The sequence below is a fragment of the Rhagoletis pomonella genome, unplaced genomic scaffold, assembly GCF_013731165.1.
Source record: "Rhagoletis pomonella isolate Grant_MI unplaced genomic scaffold, Rhpom_1.0 Rhpom_scaffold_00004, whole genome shotgun sequence".
NCBI classification, from domain to species: domain Eukaryota; kingdom Metazoa; phylum Arthropoda; class Insecta; order Diptera; family Tephritidae; genus Rhagoletis; species Rhagoletis pomonella.
In genome coordinates, this window is record NW_023458558.1 from 16203187 (window position 1) to 16227924 (window position 24738).

Genomic DNA, 24738 nt, shown 5'->3' on the forward strand with positions numbered 1-24738 from the left:
AACAAATTTTCTAAGAAAAAAAGTTGCAAAAATTTTTATTTTTTCCAGCCTCAATTCTTTTTTTTTTTTTTTGTTTTCCATATGTCACGCTTTGGTTTAGAAGCAAAAAGTCAGAACAGTTTTTGACACTTTCGAGTACCAGAAGCAACAACAAAATTCACGCAAAAGTTGTTTTTGCTCTAATGCTACTACCTGTTTGATATGCCTTGATCATACACTTGAAATTTAGTATTCCCACAACACAACGAACGCCGATGGCGCTGCTGCTTTACAAGCGAACTGGTTCGAAATTGACGAAATAAAACTAGTTCCGAGCCAGCACCTCGTTTTACAAATACAGACGTGTTTCATAAAGGGATTGATCGGTCTCTTTATTGCGGTCCGAGTTAATACCTATAGACATAAACATATGTACGTACATATATGTGGAAGTGTCTACATAAATTGAAGTTGATGCACGCGGCGTGCGTAAATGAAGTGGCTGATGGCTTCATAGTCAATTGCGCCAATACATTTCGACGTTCGTACATGAACTGCAAGAGTTTCAAATGTACTCCTACACGCATCTATGTATGTATGTATTAGGAATGTTAATCCCGGGATCCTGGGGTCCCGGCCTCCTTTTCTTGACCAGTATTGGCTATATTTCCTTTTTTATTTAATAATATTTTTTTTTTGTAAATGTCTAGCTCAATTTACATATGACATCGCGCGGTAGTAAACACAAATATTAATATATTCGTGAAACCATGGGCCAAATATAGTAAAATTGCGTTTTTATTTTTTCATTCTGACGTCAATAATTCAGAAATGATTTAAAAAATTTCGAGAAATGTGCTTAGAGAAGAAGTATGGGTATCATGTTAAAGAGGAAATCATGTATGTAGAATTTAAAAAGATGCAAGATTTTGGCGCAGAAGGACGGTAAGTATTGAAAATGTTCTTTTAAAATTTTATCCTTCAAATTTCGCAATATTTGTTTCTGAAAAATTTATATGTTAGGGACTTATATAAAATCGATAACATCCCGAATTTCGTTCCTCTCATTTAATCAGCTTAAAAAATTACATATTCGTCCTTGTGAATCCAAAAAAAAAAAAATTTTATGTTTTCAAATTCTAAAGAAATTTCCACTTGCATTTGGTATACATATCTTTATTCTACATTGCATTGAATTTTTTAAATGATTTTTGGAATTAATCATATCTTTGAAATTGCAAAGTACTTTAAAATAAATCCTGACGTCAGGGAGAAAAAATAAAAACGCCACTTTAAATAAAAAAGTGGGTTTCAACCCCATTTATTTATTATTTATTTTATGGTACGAGAGCTTCTCAAACAATATTGGAGTAATTTTTTCGATTTAATTTGTTAAATCCCGGGACTAATCCCGATATTGTGATAACGACATCCAGAAAAACCCGGGATTGGAGAAAGCTGAAAAACTTACATCCCTAGTATGTATTTATGAAAGTAAAAAAGCGAAACTGAGTTAATAAACTTTTATTTGTTGTACGTGTCGTAAACGAACAAGAGAAATCTGTCATATCGTCAGTTAACGATTTGTAACTTACGAACCAACTGCTGTTTACTACTGCGAAAATTGCGCACATGCAGCAAACAGCAGACGCTTTATTAAATCTATGCGAAAAATTGCGGATTTGTTTGCGCGTTGTTAGGATTCAGACGACGGCGTTAACATCGGCGCAAAGTCAAATCGCTTCCAGTCGTGCAAAGCTGATGCTAGGTGAGCTATTGCAGGCTATGTTACTAATTTGCCTGTTGCCTGTTGCCTGCCTGCCGCTACTTGCAAGCGTACACACGTACACACACACACACACACGTAGGAATGTAAATAGCGTCAGCCATGCTGTGCCAGCTTTGCAGATTTACTGCGTTGTTTGGAATTTTTGTTAGCCATTGCTGTGGCTGTTGTGTATGCAGGCAAAGAAAATACATGTAACCAAAAAAAAAAAAAAAAAACAAATATAAGGAAAATTGAGAACGTAAAACTTGCACTAACACACTCCACTACACACACACACACAGCCCAAAAAAGGATAACACTAAATAAATTCTTCAAATTGCTTGCCAGTGTATGAGTTTGTGTGCATAGATGAGTGAGCAAAGGAATGACTAAATTTTGGGCAAGCGCCTCTATGTAAAAGCACGGCAGCCGAGGGGCCAGGAAGAAATGTGTAATTGAAGCAATAAAGCTGGCTGACAAGCACTTTAAGTTGTCGGAAGAAATTGAAGAGGTGCAGAGGTGAGCACCGAAATGACTGCCGTGATATGTCGAGCAGTGTGTCACATAAATTATATACAACACGCACAACGTGGATTGTTTATTTTGACTTTTACTTTTATTAGGCATATTTTTATGTAGAAGCTTAAATATAAATATGTACATATGTACATATGTGTTATAAGTAGTCCATGTACACTCTTAAGCATGTATGCTTATACAAGCATACATACGCATACGTACGTACATATGTAAATATTTACAGTCTATTTAAATATTCGCAGAAAGTTTACTTGCGTGAAAGTGTTTATGTTGCAAGCAGGTATATGTGTATGTATTTTGTTGTGCCTCAAATACAGATGTAGAATAAAGAGTACAAAAAAAAAAAAAAAAAAACAGAAAGTAAAAAGAACACATATAGAAATATACCCTAGGGCACTGAAATTGAAAAGAACAAACGATGCGAAAGGACATTAAATATGTATGTAGGATGCTCCAGACGCGCTTGACCTATACAAACAGCAATACAATTTAAGAACGAAAACGAAATGCAACAACGAGCAGACGAACTTGGGTGTGCCTTTTTTAATACTACATGTGTACTTTTTTAAATATACTTAAAGCAATTTGCGTAGGTATGTATATGTAAGTATGTTTCCTTTTTGCTAGGAATCTCTGCACATGAAACAATAAAACAAAAACTGCCCTTGAGCATTTTGTAATTTGAACAGTTTATGTTAGAGCCTGTTTTAATTTGTCAGCCTTGTGCATTTTGCCTTTCGGTTTTTGGTTTTAAGTAGTTGACTTGTTTTCATACATATATTACGGACTTTTTATTTTAGCTGAAAGGATAAGGGGTAGTTAGGATTAAAAAACTCAATAACTTAATCTTACTGTAGTCTCCAAAAATCTAAGTGGTTAATTACAAGTAAATGTAATGAATAGTTTTGGAATATGTGTAAGTATGTACTACAATTACTACAATTTCGAAAGACTAATTGAAATATTTGTTAACGAGGAGATCTAAATGTTATTCCATTTGCTTTAGCGAAGAGTGCTCCAGAAATTAAATCGAATCGAAGGAAGAGTAGATATATTTTTATTTTTAAAACAATAAAAACTAAAAATTAAGAGCAAAAAAAAAATAAAAATGAAAAGAAATAAAAAACCCAATTATAACAAGTAAGAAACTCTAAGTTCGGGCGGAGCCGAACATTAAATACCCGGCGCAAGTATTAAATATATGCTTTCCACCTTTCCGAAAGCTACCGCTACATGATAAGCCGGCGTGTATAAATTTTAAGTAAACTAGCGTCCTTAAAGTTCAAAATATTGAAATTTCAAGCATTTCTGAAATTTACCGTTATATGAAAAGCGGCCGTAATTTTAGTCCGATTTCAACAATTTTCAATGGTTTACTTTTATGTGGCAAGCACAATAAAAATACCGAGTTTGGTACAAATTGGTAGAACGGTTACCGATATACATATATGTGATCATAAGTGGGCGGTGCCACGCCCATTTTCCAAAATTTTACCATAAACGTATATCTTGGTAAAGAATTGTTGCAAGCATCAATTTTGAATAAACTAGCTTTGATATTTACTGATTTATCGAGGATTTCATATTTCTCGAAATTACCGTTATATGGGATGTGGGCGTGGTTATTGTCCGATTTTAAAAATTTTCGGCCATTTTGTATGCTGTACCAGAGCCAACAACTGTGCCAAGTTTGAAATAAATTGATGCAGCGGTTACCAAGATATACACATGTAACCATAAGTGGGCGTGGCTACGCCCATTTTCCAAAAGTTTATAATATTCTTATTTTTCGTCTAAAACTTATTGTAAATATCAATTTTGAGTGAATAATCTTCAGTAGTTACTAAAATATCGCAGTATTCGTATTTCTGAAAATTACCGTTATATGGGAAGTGGGCGTGGTTATTGTCCAATTTTTAAAATTTTCGGCCATTTAGTATGCTGTATCAAGGCCAACAACTGTGCAAAGTTTGGAATAAATTGATGCAGCGGTTACCAAGATATACACATGTAACCATAAGTGGGCGTGGCTACGCCCATTTTCAAAAAAATGTTAATATTCTTATTTTTCGTCTAAAATTTATCATAAATATCAGTTTTGAGTGAATTATCTTCAGAAGTTACTAAAATATCGCAGTTTTCGTATTTCTTAAAATTACCGTTATATGGGAGGTAGGCGTGGTTATTGTCCGATTTTGCCCATTTTCAATACCATCCGTCCTACGCCCGAAAGAAGTGCACATACCCAGTTTCGTTAAGATATCTCAATTTTTACTCGAGTTATCGTGTGCACAGACGGACAGACGGACGGACGGACGGACGGACGGACAGACAGTCACCGCTTAATCGATTTCTCTTTTCATCCTGATCATTTATGTATACATTTGTCTATATCTATCTCGATTCGTTTTGCCTGTTACAAACAACCGTTATGTGAACAAAGTTATAATACCCTTGTGCACAAGTGCGCTCGGGTATAAAAATGAAATGATATACAAAAGAACGTTTCTTTAAAAAAAAAAATAAATAAAATATAAAAGTTAAAGGAAAATTAAATAATAAATAATAATTAAAAAGAAAAAAGTTCCAAAAAGTTTTTTTTTTAATAATATAACCTAGCAAGTAAAAGAAAAAAATAAGTTTCTAAAAATTAAAACGAACTAACATTGTTTTATTTTTAAAATTAAAAAATCTAATAATTAAAAGAAAATTGAAAAAAAATCTAAAAATAAAAAATAAATGATACACAAAAAATAGCCTGGGCTTGGGAGACATTTTTATTGATTCCAGGTTTTCGAGCCATCAATATGACGGATCTATTGTGAATACTGAGGTTGTGGCATACCAAAATGTATGCGAATGTATCTATGTACTTAAATTCGCCCATACGTAAAAAGGATGTGAGTACATTATCCAAATGAATATGATTACATAGGCTTAAGAATATAGGTTAAGTTAAAAGCCTTTTTACAAAATACGAAAAGCCTTTTATAAAGCCTAAAGGTATTTGCATACATAATAACTGTATATATTTATGTACATATGTACATACATATATGTATGTATAACTTCAATTCGAACAACAGCGCGTATGCGTACTTTTTTAACTGTGCAAGCAGCAAGCTGCCGAATTCGCCATGGCGTATACGTTATGTCGTTGCAGATACACACTCGTACATATGTATGTTTACAAGTACATAAAAATACGTATATGCGCACAAAAGTGGCATGCATGTGTATAAATAAATCTGTACGCACATCCCGTTGATTATACTTCTTTAACAGATCCATGCGAAAGCAAACATGTGCCAGCAAATACATACTTACATACATAAGTACATATGGTTGTATATTTTTGCGTGTTGGTACGCCTGAAACATGTGGACATTAATGTGGCAGGCACACTTCATTTAAGCAACAACATTAGCATCAGCAGCACCAACAATCCAAGGCACAACGTCAAACTGAACGTCGTTCGCATGGCAGGAAATGGCAGACGTAAACGAGGTGACATGACTGCTCAACTGCACAAAAGTGAACAACGAAACAGCAGGACCATCGACCGACCTACCAACCTATCGACCTAACGACCCAATGACGACGCAACTAACTGGCAATGACACTCAAGTAGACGCCAGAAAAAAACAAAAGAATAATCGGAAAACCCCAAACGAAAGCGAACTAAAACAAAAGCAAAAGCTAAATCAAATAAACCGAATAAGTGAACAATAAACTAAACAAAATAAAACACAACCGCAGCGCACATATCAAAGTTGTTGTTTGGTAGTGAAAATAAAATAACATAAAATAACGTAAAATAACGTAAAATATTTTGCCCTTGCAATTTTTAATATTCTCTGTCAAGGATGTTTCTAAAAGAATTTTCATGTAGTAGCACAATGTAAAAGGAAAACAAAGCGTTAAGTCAGCTAAAAATGTGAACAAATCTGACAACGCAAAAGCAAGCAGCAATAAAAAAAATATGTAGTAAATAATAAACAAGAAACAATAGACATGACAAAAACACAACAAAATGTTGCTCAATCGATTAAAAAGAAAACAATGAATTCCCAGCAAAAAATGTATGTATGTACTAGTAAAATAACTGCACAAAAAAATGTCCATGATGCTCGATGTCACATAAAATATGCAGTAAACTTTTACTGAAACTGTGTTAAAATATGTCGTAGCAAAGAGGACAAAAATTCTTGTTAATGTCACCATTCAACTGTGGTCATCACACGCCACAGCCGCACGAACTGGCTTATGCGCGTCAATAATAAACCTTTTACTCGCACTTGAGAAGCTTTTAAGCTTAGTGGCAATGCAAGTGCAAATGCACAAAATAAAATAGAACTCACGTACACAAAATCTGACAGCAACTGGAGTGCAGCACAATTTAGGTAGTGCATCTTTTCCTTCCATCCACTTAAGCACTTGGTTGTTTTTGTTTTTAATAGATGGGATTATGAATGTACAACAAAGTGTAAGAAGCGAAGCTTTTAAACTGGGGTTAGAACTTCAAATACATATGTAACAAAAACTCATGTTTAGTTTTGTGTTACATTTGGTGCAGGAAACAATCTAGTCCTATTTTTTCTGGGAAGCGCTATAGGGCGGTTTATGGGTGATACAGATTTTTGACTGCAATTTGTTTGCGATTGTTAATGTTATTTTCTGAATTTTTAAATTTGTAATCTTAGCTCTTGGCATGGGTAAAATTTGCGTTAACCCAGCAGTAAATTTGTAACTGCTTTTTCTGTAACACAGTAGAAAATCTGTCGTTGCTTCTTGCGTGCGCAAATGAACATTTGTGGACTAGCTTAGGGCAATTTCAGTACCATATCAGGACTAGCGCACGCCTAGTTTAGGGGGGCTATTACGGGTCTAGTTCAGCACCATTTCGGGGTCGTTTCGGGTCTACCTCAGGACATCGATTGTCTTCATTAGTAACATTATTATTATTATTATTATGATTTTTATGATTTGTGCTAGCTTCAAGATTATTTGTTGATTTTTCCACAGTATCTCATACCTCGGCGATTGGCGGCATAGACCGAATTTCACCAATTACCTTCGGCGATTCTCTGAACACCGTATACGCTATAAGAAGTTGTATCCACTGGGTATCTAAAGGGATATCGACGGACGTAAAGGCAGCTTTATAAATCAGATATTTTTCTTTGAAATGCAGTGGCGAATCGATAATAGATTCAACAATGACAATGTTGTTAAAATATTTTAAAGAGCACTAGAAGAGCGATTCACATGCATACTACATAACAAATGTACGTGTTTACAGAATATGTTATTTTTTATCCTACACAAAAATTAAAAAGAAAACAACATATTGTTTCCAGTTAGTCGGAGGATCTCAAAGTTTTTATTCGCAACTCGCAAAAGAAATTGAATGGTTGCCACCTCTGAGACACTACCTTTCCGATGCAAAATGAGTTATCGAAATCGGTTGACGTGGTCCAAAGTTATGCGGTAACATACATAAAAAAAGAAAAAAAATTATCCGACGAACTGATCTGAATCTCCTCGTCTTTGGAATGTCTGTTAAAAAGGTTTTTTCTTAACAGCGGTCGCCCCTTGGCAGGCAATGGGAAACCTCCGAGTGTATTTCTCGGCGTAAAACTAAAGGTCCCTCCCCTTTGCCTTTAGGGAAGTCCCATGATGAAATCGTCTTCATTTTTACTGGTAAATACTTCATCGATTGCATGTTTTTCGAAATATTCGTAGTATCGTGATGAAAACCATAAACTTACAACATTACAACCGGTCAAACATGAAAATAATGCCTTCTAAAAATTGTTTTGCTGTAAGGGGTTGCAAATATGCTAATGTGTGTGTATCTATGTATATACATGTACATATGTACATTTACATTTACTGCAATCAAGCGAGCTTAATTATGTATGTATGTATTATAATATTCCAATTACTCAGGCGAAGCGAATTTTGGCCTTTAATGTGTTGACTATTAGCTGGTTGTTGCTTGGCAGTTTTCCAGTTGTTCGGTTATCCCAACTGGCGGGAAAGCGCTGAAAGCCATGATGAATGGTGACTCACGCAAATTACTTGCGGGTATTCCCCAGTTCCGCCCAAGCAAAACTTTTGATGTTTGTTTACTAAATCGCGCGTTTGCCTTGAGGATGGTTGCGCGCTCACGACAACCATTCAGTATGCTTTGAAGTTAGCTAAGTTGGCTCATAGAGGGGATTTTCCCTACAAAATTATGAAGCTAGGATGTGTATATGCATGCACTTATGTATGTATGTAAGTATGTGTTAAAAATAGAAATGGGTAATTTTTGCTTATTAAGAATGTATGTGGGTTTATTTTTACAAACAGTAAACTCTCAATTAATCAGATTACAGTATTAATAGAATAATTTCACCCTTTGCAATGAATGTTGTTATTTTCATAGAGGTATGTATGTATGCATGTGTGTGTGTGTGTGTGTGTTCTTGTAAGCCTTTGTTTGTTTGTGCACTTGCTGCTTGTTTGTTCATTAGTGATTTATATGGTACGTAAACGTTAGTGGGTTTGTTTGTACGTCTATCTAGAGCATGTCATGCCACACCTACTAAAAAGGAACACACACATACATTGTCGCCACATATTCACGCCCAAATGTACCCTGCAGGGAAAGCAACCAGTTGTGAAGCAGAACGCTACCAGTTTGCGTTTCAGCCCAACTAGTTCACATTGCATCCTTTTTCAAAGTTAGCGACTGGTATTTTTAAGATGGCGGTGTCTCAGGAGATGTCAATTGTTCGCTCGTGCATCAGCACGCTACCAGTAGTAATACTAGTAGCATCATATCAGTTGACGGGCTAGACTGCCTATCCATCCTCCGTGAAAACAGTGGCAATGGTCGACAGAGTTAAGCTTTGGCACGCCAAATCAAGAGATCCGAGTTCGTATCTCAGTAAGCGAGTCTTTTTTATTTTTTTATATTCTTTTTTTATTTTTTTTTTTATATTTCTTGTTGAAATTTTTAATTTAATTAATTATTTCTTCTAATTTTTTATGGTTTTCGAGTATTAAGGTTTTTTTTCAAATGAAATCAAATTTATGTACAATTTTTATTTTATATTTAACATTAAATAATTATTTAAATTAATTTTCTTACCTTACTTTAACAACCTCCACGTGCACTCGAATGTGAGATCTCAGAACCAGAATCGGTAGTCTTCACTCGACGCCACTGTTGGTTGTGCCTATTCAAAGACAGATGTCGCTGATCGCATAAGTTGCTCGAAATCGCCGAAATGGTGGGCCGTCGCTTTAGCAAATACTAGTTAATTAACTAGTATTTATGCAGGCTGGTTTGGCATTTCACTGTGGAGAATTGGGGTATTTACACACACACATACATACGAACGTGTATGAATGGAAGTACATATGTGCATGTAGTGCGGAATCCAAAGGGCTGGACCAACCAAACGGTTCAGTTTGTTTACAGCGGGTCCGGAGCAGAAAAACACGGCCACTTAATACACTACATACAAGTATGTACATATGTATATGTATGCATGTAGAGCCCTAATGACAATGGTCAATAAAGGGGAGTTAGCTAGCGAACGCAGCAGACAAGCATATATATTAACATTGGTATGTAGGCAGGGCAGCATGCAATAAATACCCGTGCAACCAAACACACGCACACTCGTACATGTACTTGAGCAAAAGGCTAAGCTACTAGTACCGGTACTCGCTTCCCGCCGAATGCATGCAATGAGCTTTCAACTTGACTCCGGGGCGTTTAACAAATGGGACAACGACAACGTCGTCGAATGGCCATATGAAACGTGAGAAACGCAGTAGCCATGGCAACGAAACCAAAAAAAAAAGTAAAAAAAAAAATTAAAATACGCCAAAGCACCAAAGCGGTATCGTGAAAAAAGCAATGAACGAAAAGCTGGGTCACACACATGCAGTGTAACACGTGAAAAATGGAATGATAACAAACAAAAAAAAAATCAGGCGAATACTGAAGTGAGAAGCCGCACCTAAGGCACACGCGAACCAGCACGCATTCCTACCTACATACATACAATTTTACCGCTATTTATCTGAGCATATGCATGCCATACCATGAAAAGAAAGTATGTATTATACTGCTGCTAGAATGCATTTTTTTTTGGGGTCGTTCTCTTTAATCTCAAAACATGTACAAGGTTTGCAAACGATATCTGCAAGAGAATGCGAATGAGCGGGAGTATAATATTTGGCGAATGGAATGATCAGTACCATTGGTGTAACGGAGTGTATCTTATTTTCTTTTCGAGTTAGAGCAGCGGTCGGCATTCTAACACAGTGAGCTAGGGCCTGCCGACCACTGATTTAGAGGAGCGTTGGACAGAGAGAGCTTTTACTCTGGTCGCGACAATACAAAATGTTTAGAAAGCTTAAAAGGGCTTTGCCCGCGGGCAAGGCAGTGCCCATCAGTGATTTAGAGTATTCGCAAATACTCTACCTTCCGTTGCAAATGTTGACAATATGAATATTTTATTGAGTGGGAATATTCACTCCACTCCATTCTATTTCTCTTCGATAGCATTCTAATGGCCTGATTATGCATGCTTCCCATAACTTCGCACAACTTCGCATAAACTTCAAACTGTAATTTTTTATATACATACTTTTTATGTATTCCATTACCCAGAAATTAGCAGAACTTTTAAAAGCTAGCGATCTATTGAGCTTAGATTTTGCTTCACATTTTCTTAAGTTACACTTCTATGGCACTGGTACAAATGATTGTGCGAAGTTATGCAAAGTATGCACAATCAGACCTTGATTCATATTCGCTAACATAGAATGAAAGAGAGCGGCTATTCTAATATCAGGAGAACGTTTTGAAGCTGCAAACGAATGGATTAATGCAGCTGTTTAGTATGTATATATATTGAAAATTATGCGTTGAAGAACAAAAGACTAGTACTAGTAATAGACGAAATGGACCGAAAAACTTAAAATTATTAAAATGCTCACAAAGTTTGCAGATAGTACGCATGGTCCTACATATCCACATACACACACATACTACTTATGTATATGCACATATTCACATAACCTATGTGGAAAATTCTAACGATTTCAGAAATAGTATGTACTAAATAGTTTCGAAACACTGGCGTAATTGAAAAAATTCAAATGTAGATAAGACAAGAATTATGCTTATAGCGATTTAGATAAAAATATGTTCTTTTGGAGGTTTCGATCTTGCAACGCTATTATCAATTGTGCTCAGTCGGAGTGTATGAGTGGTATTTACGAAGGTATTGAAACCGGACTAGACAGTGCAGATGTTTTGTTTTTTGTAGTTTTTTCCTCATCTTTTTGCCTATAGCTGTCTTGCAGGCATACAGGGCGATTAATGGCTTTGCTGGAGCGGCCCTCGAAGTTTATCTTTCAAAAGAGTTTCCTATATAGAATTACTCCAAGCTGAATTACTCCAAGCTACATGACCTTGTGCGATGTAGCACCTCTACACTGGAACAGAAACGCAACAGACACAAAAAATTAATTAAAATAAATGGGTACTCCTGGGCACCACTATGTATGTATGTAGATCATTTCATATTGTAGAAATTTTTATTAAAATTCGCATTCGCCTTTACACTGTAATGCTGGCTTTGTTTTTAAAATCGGTCCAGTAGAGTCCCCAAATGAAGACGGAAAAAACATATATATTTTTTGGCGTATTAACTAATACATAATGAATGAAATTGAACGAAAATTATATATACATAAATAACCGCATACGAAAAATTGCTGACAAATGCCGTTATTTAGCGAGAATATACAAAATAGAACGAAAATATCCATTATTCAATTAAGTGTCCGAACTATAGAGTAAAAAATGTCAAATTGTCCGATTTTGAGACCAGTCCGGATTGTAGATTTGTCCGGACCACCGCGTGTCCGGATTATCGAATTACCACTGTAACAAGAAAGTAATATAATATTGAAGGGAAAATCTCAACTTTTGAAATGACACAAAAAAACATTGAAACAAGTGAAGATTACAAACTTTAACAAGGAAAAAATTTAAAAAATTACACATTTTTTATTTTTTTCTTATGTATTCAGCTTACTAATGATGAGTACCAATGGATAAATAAACAAATTGTGAATGTTCAAATGAAAATGTCCAATTAGTTTTTGTATGAAATAGGTGTAGGAAATAATGTTACTCCTACGCCATTTCGTACATGGCCGTAATCCTAAATAGACTACATGGCGTATGCGCAACATTTTTCATGTTAACCTTTGAATTCTTTTCCATTCGCAATGCAAACTTAAAATGGAAATAGTATTTTGGAAAAATGACCTGATCTTGAAAAATTGTGTACGGATCCGCAATTTACGACGCAATATTAAGTTCACGTGTCTCGGCGGTCATTTTTGTGTGTGTTAGTTTAGCGCCCCTACAGTGTAAGTTGAGATTTGACCAAAATTCGGAAACTTTACCTATTCTAAAATGAAAAAATATGCGCCGTAGCACTCATCATATTGTTTTTATTTAAGAGAGAAATTACGCGAAGTACAAAATTAACTCAAACTCCATTAGTTTCATACAAGCGGAATTCCCTAAAGGGTATCCATGTCTGCATGAACGCTTGTACGTAGTACACACACGATAGTTATCACACGTGCAGTACGAAAAGTACGTTTGTATTTGAAATGCATACTTGGAAAAGATGAGTGCTCTACGATTATCTGCTAACGCCTTAAAAGCTTTTGTTTATCTAATCAACCAACAAGCATCATTGAGCGGTTTCGGTGTGGTTTTTTTTTTCAAAATGGTTTGTGGCTTGCACATTTTTAGCAAAGCCAAGAATGAAGGAAAAGGTGAAAATTCGTAAAAAATATTTTGCAAGGGAATACTGCAGGTTTTCAGATATGTTGAGCTTCATTGCATTTCTCCTGCAGTGCTGGTATATTTTATGACTTTAAAAATTTTGGGGAAAACAAAAATATGACTCGCATTTGAAATCTATATATGAATGTATATGCATATGTATTTATGTACATATGTATATATCTTTTAAGAAATAAAGTTCAAAGTATTTAAAAAGTTTAATCGAGAATTAAAAGATGAAAATTAGTCCTAATCCACACATTGTTATTTTCGCTACAATAAAACTCTTTAGAATCAGAGAAAAGTCGTATTGATAAAAGGACAAAAACTATTTGCTAATTACAGTTTCAGCTGTCTGAACCCACAGTTGGAAATACGCGCCAAAAAATACGACCTCCGAGATACTGTGAAAAAAGTTTGGAGTAGCTTTCCCCTGCCGCTGTATTGAGTGCGTTGTTTGTCGAGATCTACACGTCGTACGCAATTGTTTAATTGTAATGTAATTGTTTAAAAAAATTATAGACACATGAATTTTGTAGGGAATCGAATTCTCTACAGATTTGTTCTCCTCCTTTTTCGTGAGAAATGCAAAATTAGCGCGCAAATCGTGAACACACAAAATCCAAGATGGCTGACATTTTCCATATCGCAATTGGGGGAAAATATTTTATTTTCGTGTTCACCTAAACAGGAGTCACCTAACTGCGTCAAAAAATTTCTTTTCTTCCCGGAATTTTTTCATTGAAAAAATCTAATGCAAAATTCGCGCGAAAATTGTAAAAAACACTAAATCCAAAATGGCGGACATTTCCTATATCCCAATTTGGGGGAAAATATTTTATTTTGTGTTCACCTAAGCAGGAGTCACCTAGCTGCGTCAAAAAATTTCCTTCCGGAATTTTTTCGTTGAAAAAATCTAAAGCGATTGGGCTATTCAAGCTACGTTAAGTCGTCATAACTGTACATATGTACATTTTCCACACACTCTTATCGCATATGCACAAAACTGACAGAAATCCCCGCATTTAGTCCAATTTGCGGTTTTGATATTTTCCTTTTGGGAAATCATCACAAACAGTTACGCACTGCTTTTAATGAATATTTTTTCTCTGGTTCACAGAGTTTTATGCAATTTAAGTTCGTATAAGCAAGCATGCATATGCTTCTGAATTTTGCCATTTATTCACACTTTTAAAAGCTGTTTGCATTCACTGCTGCCAAAGGACTGCTGCCTGAACATAAAAAAAAAAACACTTTCTTTATGAATGCTTTTATTGCATCAAAAGTATAAAAGCGTACTAGAACATTTCTGTGACTATCGAAATGCACTTGTACACGCACATAGATATCTATGTATTTGTGCATTAGAACGTACCATAAAAAAAAGTTCGCTCGCTCCCGAGTCTTAAGTATTTTTGCAGGCAATTTCGAAAATTCGATATTTTTCGTCATATCTACCGAAGATTATTCATTGAACTCTCACTTCATATCATCCCAAAATACCACCCTAATGTCAGTGAAATAAAGCTCTCCGAAAATCTTTAAACTTTTCCTAAGCAAGTGTGTATGTATGAATATTTCAGAAGAACAATGTGGTCAAATATACATACATACGATTGTAGTTATCACCGAAAAATGTAAAAAGACGACCCATAGTTACGGTCGAAAAATATTTTTTTTTTTCAAAATTGCCTTGTAAAATGTTTTAGAGTTAGGCGTGTACGGCAGACTTACAATGACAAATGCCAAATTTCCTGTTTCATCACGTACGCCTAATTTGTATGTCCTGCTCTTGGTTGACTTATTGTGTAATATAAGTTAACACTTTCGAATGTCAAATGTGCACAATAGGCGTAGGTACGCAAGCAAACTTGAGTGGCTTTGGTCGCAATGTAGCAGCACTATTGCGTTAAGTGAGTATTTATGTGTGTATATATGATACATATGAACTAAGTATATTGGTTGTTTTAGAGAGGATTATTACGACCAGTTTACTAACCAAAGTAAATGTATGGCGGTGTATGGCGCCTCGTCTGTAGTTGCTGGTCCAGTAGCAATGGCTACCAGTATCGTATTTGGTATTATGTGTAGCGATTAATCTCAGTAATGTGCTTAAGAATTTATGTAAACAAATAACAAAATCGTTATAAGCGGGAAACAGAACATTTCGCAACTAGGCTCAATAGCCGACAGGCAGTAGCCGGTTGCCATCTCTAGTGCGAATTTTAGTATATATTTAGTTGCCCATCGGCTATCAGTCACCATAAATAACAGAGTCACTACTCACATATCGTAAAACTCTGTTATTTAAGAAATTTAGCTTACGATATATTCGTGGTTTTAGTTAAAAATAATTTTCTTGTAAGCACGGTAGTATAGGCAGGATTGCCTGGTGAGAAGCTCAATAAAACAGGACGCCTTTTGTTTGGCGAGAGAATGAAATGTTCCTTCGAAAGTAAACAAATTTACAAAACATGAAAAACGCTTTAAAAAAATCGCATTTAATTTGATTGGTGAAACTTTTACAATTCTCTGAAAGGAAATTTGAAACACAAATACTTCCATAAAGACACAGACAGAGTGGTGGATGGGTTAAGAGCGCCATTCCTAAAAAAGATATAATTCCTTGGTTTTAAACACGAACAATTTTCAATCTTGATGTGGGCTGCATTTTTAACCCATTCCAAGAAATCTCTTCTATTGAAGTACTAACATTTTGAACTCAATCCGCCCTGTCGCACTCATAATTTTCAAACTTTGTGCAGGCCTCTAGTTACTACATGTAACAAAACAAGAAAGCATACTATAGTTTATAATAAAAACTACATTACGCCGTGTTTGTCAGTCTATTATTAAAATTTAGCAAATATTTTTCGTCTGAAGTTATAGCGTTTAGTATTTTTTTCTAATCTTTGCTTTTACAAGCTTTTATTTAACTTCCCTTGTCAATTCCACTGAAGCTATCGGGCTAGAATTTGGCACACACCGATTTATATCATATTAGGAATATTGTTACGTTATTTTGTTTTCTTAAATTCGGAACAAGAATGAGGAGCGTTTAAACGAACACAAAAGTCACATCGGATGATGGATACGTCAAGGCAGTTTCTTTCATCTGCCCATATGAATTGCATAGCGGTAAAAATGCGTTCTACAACTGCAATATACACAGGAGTAGAACAAATTATTGAACCGATAATATTTGCGATTAAAAATGAGTTTCTTTGCATTGCGTCGAGGTCAGTTCCAAGCGCACGCATGTGTTCAAACCCGGTACGTATATACATCGAGCGACGAGATTGTTTATATCCAAATAACCTGGAGCAATTGTTTTAAACAAAACTCAAATAAATTATATGTCTGCACTCTGTAAGGATTTTGAGAGAATCTCCATTACGATTTTTTATGACCAGGGAACGGATTTTTAGGACCTAAAAACCTATAAAAAAGGCAAAATAAAATAACGAAATAGGCTGGAAAAGGCAAAATAAAATAGCGAAAAAGGCAGGAAAAGGCACTAGGTATTGCAAAAAAGGCAAAAAAAGGCAAAACAAAATAGCGAAAAAGGCAGGAAAAGGCACTAGGTATTGCAAAAAAAGCAAAATAAGGCACTAAAAAAAGACAGAAAATACGATGAACAATCAAAAAATACATTTATTTTAGAAATGTTTATATTACAAGTAATTATATGAAAAATTTGTACTTTGAATCTTTGACTACTTTATCCTTTCGAGTTTCTAACTCATAAAACTTTAATCTGTATAGTTGTTGAACCACAAGATGCATTTTGACGTTTTCTGGCAGCATTTTCATTCGATTTTCGCGAAGAAAAGCCTTGAATGTACTAAATGTGCGCTCGACCTAAGTTGATACAAGTGGAGACAAATTTAAATATGGAACGTTTGAAACGTTCATATTATCAGGAATAAGGGCGTTTTCCTCGCCCTTTACAATTTTATCCACATCCCTTATTGTCTCCAAGCCTACGTTAGCTGAGCAAACGGCTTTGAATTTTTCCAACACAAATTTGGCAAGAGGTCCCTGCGCTTCTATAAGCTGCATAGGCATGTGTATATTTTTTAATCTTTAAAAAAATATTGTAAATGCTATAATCAAATATCTTAAAAAAGGCAAAAAAAGGCAAATATCTTAAAAAAGGCAAAAAAGGCAACATCAAATGTGTATATATGGAATCAGGGAAAGCTAAATCGTGGACATTCTTAATCGAATATACTCTATATCTTTAGCAGAAAAAAAGGCAATTTCCATAAAATCCGTTCCCTGTTTATGACATAACTGTCATAAAACCTCTGCAGGATATGTATGTATATATACATAAATTTATCATTTTACTCAGCACTAATAGCTCTATGGTCTTCCCATATTTAAGGCTGTTGTACGCTCTTTTTAAATCGGTATCGATCAATACTTAAAAGTATCGACTGAGAAAATCAATGCGATTGCCACCAACCCGTAACAAAATAATTTGCACCGACTATTTCATAAATTTGCGGCGTCACTTTTATATAAAACATACGAGTTCTTCGTATGAGTTTTCACATTTCTGAGAAGACTTTGCTTATCGAATAAGAAAACGCCGGACACTCCATGGCGCGGTTTTTGTTTTAATTATCACGCGGACAAACAGACTAAATATCGGACTGTCCGGTCAACAACGGTTGAACTGACAACAGCTAGCCTGTTCGCGATTTCGAATTCGAGTAAATTTCTCCATACAAATTTGTTTAGCTGTTTTAATAATTCGATATAGTACTATAACTTAGTAAACATTGGTCGACTCGATAAATTTCGATAACCAGGAACTTCGATGATACGATGAAATTCGATAACTATAAACATTGATATTTGAAGCTTTAAGTCTTTAGCTCATCAGGAAGGGCTTGCAAAAAGAAAAGAAATGTTTATCCAACAAAATTATTTTTCCTCATATGTACATGGCGTATTAGTAACATTATTAAAAATTTAATTTTTTCTCGCTGGCATTTAGTGCTGCCATATCTGTCTTAATCAATAGCCAACCAAGTAAATATAAGCATTTATGTATGTGGTTTTCAAATAAATACCCAACGATTATTTGCTCGCTGCTGGCAAATCCACATTTCACTTCGTTCAAATTATTCATAACTAGATTATTAAACTAAATACTGATAGACCCTTTTTTGCATCAAAAGAAAAAGAACCCCAATTTTTTTTTATTATCAAAAGTAAATTACTTCATTTCTATTATACTGCGCACACACACACACACATACATACACCAGAGTTGATTTGACTACCACGATCATAGCATTTAATAAAATCTATATATTTTTTTTTCAAATAAATACTTCCTTCCGCTTTTGCTATTGTAACTTTATGGAAACTGCAGCAGGATGTATGAATACAATTTTACTTTTTTCTTGCCTGCAAACTATGCTCGCATTGAAATGCAAATACTTGCAAACCAATCACTTCCTGATTCAAATACAGTATGCTTTACAAAAAAAATAAATAAAATCGAAATGCTACATATGCGAGAAAAGGAAATTATTTACGGCAACAACCAAATAAAAGTTTTCTTTTACCCAACGCAAATAAATGTGAAGAATATATATACATACATACTTGGGTTTGTACATAAATGTATATTAGGGTGGTCAAGAAAAAGTAAAGTCGGAGTTTTAACGCCGCCATTTATCCCCGTTCCCCTCCTACCATACCATCCATCGCTTTGAGGTAAATTTGTTTTATTTACACTAGCGATAATTAAATCGGACTGGTGTATCATACAAACCAAAAATAAAAAATTAAATAAAATCCACAATTTTTGAAAACCGTTTTAGAGGTCAAGATAACAATTTCTTTATTATTAGAGCAACATCACTCGAAAACTAACGGAATCGAATGCGGTTTTCAGCGATGCAATGCTAAAAGTCTAACTTAAATATAGGAAAAAAATAATTAAAGAGTTGCCAGCTGCTTGAAAATTGCAGTTTATGCACATTGATAAGATAAAGTAAATATTGAAATATGGTCGTCAAAAGACAAAACATTTCTGAAGGCTTACAGTTGAAAATATTTTAGGCGAAGGCTGCCACCTGTTTGAAAATTTGAATTTGATTTAATTGATAAGATAAATTAAATATTGCAATATGGGTTTCGAACTAAAGAGGTATAGGAAAGTTTACAGATAAAAATATTTTTGATGAAGGTTGCCAACTGTCTGAAAGTTTTTATTCAATTATTAAATTGACGAAATAAATGAAATATTAATATAATATAATATCTAACTAAAGTGGTTTAAAAAATTTTATCGCCGAAAACATGTTTGTAGCGGGTTGCGACCTATTTGAAAAAAAAAATGTATTCAGTTAAAGTGATAAGTAAATATTTAATTAATACACAATTGAAGACAGTATACTTTATGTAAAATCGAGTTATAGGATTATAAATTAAATTTCTAGGACTAAAAATCGTCGGAAATATATATATATTAGCTAACACCCTTATTCATAAAAATTAAAGTATGTTTCATAGATCAAAAAATGTGTTTGAAAATCTCACTTCAGAAGCGCTTTAAATCTATTTTGTTTTTTTTTTTTTGTTTTATGAATGACGCCATAAGAGCTTTGCGAGGGCGCAGTGAAGCAAACTAAAAAAAAATAAACTTAAATTTTCACAATTTGTCGGTAAATATATACCACTTTATTGATTTCAATCTCCTGTCGATAAGTGCATGAGATTTTACATATGTATATGGATATTGTAAGTATCAGAGAAGTACCAAACGTTGCGCATGCAGCAATAAAAGCCTTTTAGATTTTAGATTTGTTTCCTTTTATTACTAACATTTTTGTATATTTCCGTACAATCCTTGAGAGAGTTGAAGGTAAGATTTATAGCTATATTGCATTCGACATTGCCTTTGGCAACACAAAGTGGTTATTGTTTACGGCAATGGACAGTTGCCAATGCTACACGAGTATTATATTTCAACGCGCACACAATGCTAAAAGTGCTTATGGTGTGAGAATGGAAATGAAGGTGCTGGCGATGCGATGATGGAGGCGAAGCAGAAGGCAAAGGCGACGGAAAATAGCGATTGCAGTAATCATTGCAGCATCCTCTTGCAAGCAATCCATAACGAGTGTGCCAACCAGCAGGCCAGCCACACAACATCACCATTGCCATTAACGCAACCACTACCACCACCGCCACCGCCACCGCCACTACCAATGCCAACAACTCTCTACCTCTGCGTTCGTGATAGTCAATGCAAATATTTCGTCCTTGACATCTTTCATTCAATCTAAGGTGGATTGTTTTGTGCGCACATACACACACACACACACACACACAAACACACACACACACACACACACTCGCATACACATGACCACACGCATGAATACTCACTACAACTGCCCACCCAATCATACCAATATGGACATACATATGTATGTATGTATTGTACATGTGCAGAAATGTATGTATGTGTAGATAAATATATGAATCCAAATTGATGCTGTGCAAATGTGCTCATGTGAGTCAGAGTATACATTTGAGAATGCAAGTTCAAATATTTGCACAGTCATTGCCGCCAGCCAAGCTGTTAGATGATGAATGACCAAATGGACAGAGCACTTCGGCACGAAACTGTGTGCGAGTGCTGTAGAGGCCCGGAAATGGTCATTTTCAAAAAATACGAGAGCTTTGCTCTGTTTTCCTATCGTTGCGTAGCGTTGCGTATTCTATGTATTTCCTAGTCTTTATTACGTTATTGACATGACTACATCATTGATTTCCTAGTGTTTGATATTTATTGGTTCTGTTTCGTTTCAGGCGCGCTCCAATTTGTATAATTTTCAAACAAACATAGATACATGCGAACATACATGCTCGTACATACATAGATATATGTGTATGTTTGTAAGTTGTTTTAAAGAAAGTTTGAGAATATTTATATATGTATGTTATCGAAAAGGTGCGAAGAGTAATAATAATAAAGTAAAATTTATGTAAATCTAATTATGAAGATAAGCTTCCTAGTCGATTATTGGTATGAGTACCCTAGAATATTCTTGCCCATCAATGACAGATATATGCATGTGTGTATACACGCTCTACTTTGCTGAATGTCGGAAATTTCCTTCAATAATACCAAGCATACTTAAACTCAGCCAAAAACGGTCGGGGTTTTCACATTTTTCTCTTTTTAAACTGATCAAAATATTTTCAAACTAAACCCTTCTTATACCTCTTACCGCTGACACCCATATAGTGATATATATTTCTATGACCTACGTTTCTTAATTCAAGTCGAACTTAAATTTCTAAACAGGTGGCAACCCCCTCACAAGAAGTTTAAAAATAAAGCCTTTTCAAAACTATTTCCAAACTAAAGATTTCTTAACACTCTTTCGGTTACACCCATACTTTAATATTTCATACAACTTAGGTATTGAAAAAGCCTGATTTGATTTGATTTTGTTGGGACTAGAAATTGAACCATGAGCCTGCCGAGTAGCAGTAGGAACATCTAAGCACTCGGCTACGGCGGCAAGAGCTCTGTACAAATCCGAAAAAACGCCATAAAGTATCTATTAAAAAAATGTTAAAATAACACCAACCATGATCAAAAAAAAAAAGAACCTTTGAACTTACTTTGCTTTTCTCTCTTCCATATAAAAGCTATCTTTACTGTTAATAGTTTAATTGTAATAACAACTTAAGCATTTTCACCGTATGAAAACTATATAAAATAAAAACGATTTGTGCGGTTTTTTCCATGATAAAAAATAGGAAGGTAGAACCGCTGAGAGGAATTTTTCAAATCCTTGACGTTTGCAAGCAATTTAATTTTAAAATTTTACACACAAACTCACACACACATTCTCATTTTCAATCTCAAACAAAAACAACTTTAAACAATTCCTTTTTTTCACTCTAAATTTTATATGATTTTAAAATGTTGACAAACTTCAAAAAAAAAAAATCATGGCCGACGAGTTGAGATAACGGTTTTACCTTACTATGTTTTTATCATGGTTTTTTCTTTGTTTTACGACAATAAATTTTTATTTAACTGACACTGACTGACGCCTTTGTATAGGGTATATTATTTATTTTATTAAAACGTAATAAAATTGTTTCCTGCTTACCTTCCAATGAGCCGGTGTATATTCTAGAAATATCATAATCCACTGGTCCATGCGTACTTTCGATTTCGACATCATTAGCAAATACTGACAGTGGATTCTGATGTAGAACCATGCGAAATTCTCTGAAATACCAATATGAAGAACAAATTTATTAGTTAGCAGTGAATGAGTCTCTAACCCAATGCACGAGTAGATGGAATGATTCGAAGATCTAGAAAAGTATGATTATTTATTTTTTTTTTAATAGAAACAGCAGTATTAGCTAGAGTATATATTACTGTAAATTAATTAATTATGCATCTTTCCGATCAAATTATTAATACAGACTGGTTCTAGAAAGTGCCTCGGATTTTACGAATCATATTCGAGTGGTTAGTATATCCTTTAAATCTGAGTTTTATAACTTGATGAAACGACTAAACTGACACTAAACGGATCGAACTGAACCTCGGTATTCTATCTTAAACTAAACTTCACTTATTTTGACATCTCTGCCATGTGTTACAGACCAGTCAGTCTCTACTCGTTTCTGCTTAAAATTCTAGAGAGGCTGCTTGAGCTGCAAATTAGGCACAGAATTTCTGATGGTCAGTAGAGATGGCTTTGCACACAATTGGGACGTCGATTGTCGTCATACATAAAGACTCTAATGTAGCTGCTTTTCTCGATAACCACGGGCTTTTAACAATGCACTACCGGCGTGCAATAGTACGATCCCTGAGTAAGCTTGGGCCGACGCTGACCTTGACAGCGCACAACCAATGGGGTGGTGCCACCATCTAGCGCAGAATTACCTGGGGAACGTCTCAGGGTGGTGTCCTCTCGCCACTTCTATGGATCGTGGCCATACAAACACATGCTAGAACCGTAAATTTAGGCTTTCAGATCAGCAGTCATTTGGTCGTTGTTGTGCGCGATGGCGGCAAGGAGATTAACATCTATTCAGACAGGCTTAATGCCCTGCCGAAGCTTGTAGGGGAATGCCTTAATTCACTTTCGATCTCGTCTTAAAATTACCTTGTCAGACTTGTATGGGTGTCATGCCATGGCGATATCGAAGGAAATTGTGTGGTTGTTGAACTGGCCAGGGGCGCCACCCTCGTGTCAATATCGTCAAGAAAAGAGTGGGACTTTGCTAGGAAAAAAGGCCTCCAGTCAATTCAGCGAACGCTGAGTGAAAAACAGAGCATGGGCCAGGGCGGTCTAGGTATCTCCTTAGGTTGACGAATCCGCCTTATCTTACTTCTGGTGGGTCAATGTCCTATCGAGGTTTACTCAGTACGACAACCGACCCCTTTTGTCGCAGATGCATGGAGGACGACGAGATGGTATCGTTTCAACAGTTCCTTATCCTGCGCAGCTTTTGCTAGACTGTGGCTTAGGAAACTGCGTTCGAACTTTCTAACTGGTTTAGAGGAGCTCTTTGGACTAACATCCGCCGCCTGCTTAACCCAGCAGTTACCGTTAGCGGTGCTGTTACAAAGTACCAACACTTACGGTCCAAGGGAGGCCCTTGATACGGGGCAACCATCTTAAGCAAACCTAACACAATTACAATATTCATTGGAATTCCTTTATACAATTTTTAACAAGTCTTTAAGCTGCTTCGAGTAAACCATTAATATTACTAATCTTTGGAAAAAAATATGCATAGCTAGTAAGTATGTATATACATATGTATATATGTATGTATCTCACTTTATATAACAGTTGAATATTGCCAACTTACCTGTCATGAGCAAAGAAATTCAGTCTGATAGTGTGAACTGGACCAAATTCGCCCGAATACAGTTCTCTTTTTCGCCGATGGCGCTTCTGTTCGATGTGTTTTTGATGTGCCGAGTGCAAATACGAACGATCGAAATCCGCCGCCTCCCAATGGCGTATGTAGGGTGAGAGCTTTTGTGTGTGTCCTGGAATACAATGTAAAAACATAATGTGAAAATTTAATTATCCACGATATAAATAAATAAAAACAAAAAACTAAAAGGGTATACTATATATATGTATGTATAGAAGAAGACAAAGTATAGAAATAATGCCACAAACAAGAAAAGACAACCAAAAAAATTTTTGCGTTCAACTTTAATTAGCTACTTTTTTTGTGATTGCAATTTCGAGTGCGATGTCGAATCGAGTGTACATGTATGTATGTATGTATGTATGCAAGTATTTTGTTGCGGTAATTACCAACAATAGCAACAAAGTTTTCGTGTAAAAAGTTTTAAACGCACAACCGCAAAATGAAAACTTTGTGTGATATTTATTTTTTATTTTATTACAAAAACAAAATATCGTATGTATGTATGCATGCGCGCTGAGGTGTACTAATTGCAAAGTTGCACAGCACAGTCATTTATAATATTTTCTTGTTTCTTACTCTTTATAATAATAACCATTGATATGCGTGT

The 24738-nt window shown here is 35.2% G+C and overlaps 1 protein-coding gene across 1 annotated transcript in view; it reads right to left on the reverse strand.

Moving 5' to 3' along the window:
* LOC118738123 overlaps positions 1-24262 on the reverse strand; it is a 40791-nt gene extending 16529 nt beyond the window's left edge. The window contains exons 1-2 of the mRNA XM_036469044.1: positions 24057-24262; positions 22328-22449 (exon numbers count right to left, since the gene is read on the reverse strand). Of these exons, the coding sequence (XP_036324937.1) occupies positions 22328-22449; positions 24057-24262 (328 nt within the window). The remainder of the gene's footprint in view (positions 1-22327; positions 22450-24056) is intronic.
* Positions 24263-24738: the final 476 nt, after the last annotated feature.